Genomic DNA, 2,560 nt, shown 5'->3' on the forward strand with positions numbered 1-2,560 from the left:
GTTTGATAAAATAGCCAATTGTGTTACATCATGTGTTCCCCAAATTACTTACAATATACGACACTCGTAATTTCCTCCTCTTTTTTTTTTTTTTTTTAAACTACTCCTGTTTCATTATGAGAGAGTTTGGCCAAGCCCACAGATTTGTCTGCGAAGGCTTGTGTACAATGGCGGTTCAGTTGACTTAATTAGCTAAGGAAGTATTTAAAGGCTTAATTGAGATTGCATTGGGAAATTGCTCTGAAACAGCCAGTGCGTTTTATTCTCACAGGCGGTTTAGCTCGAGCGAGATCTGCCCTCTGATTGGAGGACGCAGAAACTCGGTCATCCTCCGATCTCAGCTAAACATGAGCTGGCATACTCTCACTATTTAGATGGACTCTACAGAACATCTCTATTCACTTTGCCAAAACTGCAGTCCATGCCTCGGTTAAATATGAACAGATTGTCCTATTACAGTGTGTTATTGCATTTAAGCATGTATGTTACTTTATTAAAAATATATTCCTTTAAAAAAAATGTTCAGTCAATTTTGAAAAAAAAAATGTTTTTAACTTTATTGGAATGGTACGAAACATGGTAAAGGTTTTGGCACTTGCTATGTGAACACACAAACTTAAATAATGGACGTGATTCGAAAAGGTCAATGGTCCTGAAAAAAATAGTCACTTGTGTTGTTTTCTGTAAAAATGACCACATTGGAAACAAATGGGAAGCGAATTTCATCTAGTGGAAACGTTTGGTACTACGTCCAAACAAAAGCTCTCTGAAAGCTCCTTGTTTTTACCAAATGTGGAACACAACTTGTTTAGATTTATGCCTTTGACTTTCAAGCACTTTTAGAGTGAAACATGTTTCACTTCACTTCACTTCACTTTTTTTTCCCTTCAGCAAAAATCTGCCAAGTGTCTTTAAAAGAGACCAAACTTAAGCCTGTGCTCATTCAAGTTTTATGTTTACAGTTTAAGTTGGAAATTTCATTTTCAGGTCTATGCTCAAAAAGGGGTTAACAGGTAATGAATAAATCATAACTAATCCATAAGAATATTTTAGTATTATAAAATACACCACTAAAAATACAAAATATTAATTAAAAAAAAAACATGACCAAATAAAGCATTTGTGACGAGCACGTGAGCAGCACCAAGCATTATTTTGTGTTGATCAGCTAATAATCAAGGAGAACCTGTCTGGTGTAAAACTATGGTGCTTAAACTGTGTGCTAGATGAGTGAATCCAGTGGTTTTCTTTTCCTCAGGCGTTCGGCTTCATGTGTCGAGTGGCTCTGCAAGCAGAGAAGATGAACCATCATCCGGAGTGGTTCAATGTTTATAACAAGGTAATAACTTCAAACCCAGCCACGTATTTCTCACTCTTAAGCAGCAGTTTATAATGTTTTTTCCAAATGTTTAACATGAATACACTGTGTTTAAAGTACATGAGAGGCCACACGCATCAGGCCTTTGAAAGTGTCGCGTTAGCATAGCAAACAATCGCACTACGTAGTGCACTAGCTCACATTTCATGTCAGGCCGAGTGAGAAAAGTGGAGCGAGCGCTAGGAAATAATCCTGATGATCTGTAGTGGAAATTTTCTTTGTGAAATAAGCAGTAGTGGTTTTGTAAATCAGCTTGCTGTGTGGTAGGCTGACAACAATTCTGTCTTTATTAAAGTGTCTGCAATACAGGACAAACTTGGGCTGTTCTCAATACTCATTATTGCAGTCCCCCAACACACAGATAGCGGACATCACTGTGCCATCAGCATAAAAATTAAAACTAGCATTCATGATGATAACATCAACATGTTTAATAAAAAATAGAGGCCCCAAAACGGAGCCCTGAGGAACACCCCTAGTGATCTGTAAAGGTGTGGATGTATCGAAAGCTAGCTGTTGATCATTTCTGGCTGTCTTTCAGGTCCAGATCACTTTATCGACACATGACTGTGGAGGACTGTCAAAGAAGGACATTCGACTGGCCAAATTCATTGATAAGGTGGCTCTGTCCCTGTAGCAGCTCTTCCTTCTGGATTGTACATTCATTTTCAATATTTCAAATCTTTTGTATTGTATTCCAAAAAAGGGAAATAGGGCAATGTGTTAATTTCACATAGGTGTGTGTTTAAAATCACTCTTGTTGATCCGATCTACATGATTATGGAAAATGTGTATCAAACAGATGATGGAATACTGTGAGTGTGGATCCATGTCATATTCATTAAATATCTGATACAATTTCAAATTATTTGTTCAGGTGCATATTTACATATGAAAATATATGCATTAAAAATGTATAATGTTAATAGAATTCATCTTACTCAAAACTCATAAATATAGAAATAAATGTATGATAATTGCTTTGTGCAGTGGGCTGGTAAACTTCCCTGAATGAAAAGAAATGCACAAATTTATTTCTCAAACAATTCTTTACGGGTATAAGTATCAAAACAATGTCTTTATTGCACCGCATCAAAGCAGTCAGTACAGCACAGTCAAGAAAGTTTACTAAACTCTGGACTAGCTTTGACTCTTGCTGCTGATTTGAATGACGATGCTCTC

At 36.6% G+C, this 2,560-nt stretch overlaps 1 protein-coding gene across 1 annotated transcript in view; it reads left to right on the forward strand.

The window, feature by feature from the left end:
* LOC107571615 (pterin-4-alpha-carbinolamine dehydratase 2-like) overlaps positions 1 to 2,248 on the forward strand; it is a 9,998-nt gene extending 7,750 nt beyond the window's left edge. Inside the window, exons 3-4 of the mRNA XM_016257945.1 lie at positions 1,259 to 1,339; positions 1,920 to 2,248. Of these exons, the coding sequence (XP_016113431.1) occupies positions 1,259 to 1,339; positions 1,920 to 2,015 (177 nt within the window). The 3' untranslated portion in view covers positions 2,016 to 2,248. The remainder of the gene's footprint in view (positions 1 to 1,258; positions 1,340 to 1,919) is intronic.
* The last annotated feature ends 312 nt before the right edge of the window (positions 2,249 to 2,560 follow it).

This window comes from Sinocyclocheilus grahami, unplaced genomic scaffold (genome assembly GCF_001515645.1).
Source record: "Sinocyclocheilus grahami isolate Dianchi unplaced genomic scaffold, SAMN03320097.WGS_v1.1 scaffold1621.1, whole genome shotgun sequence".
NCBI lineage: Eukaryota > Metazoa > Chordata > Actinopteri > Cypriniformes > Cyprinidae > Sinocyclocheilus > Sinocyclocheilus grahami.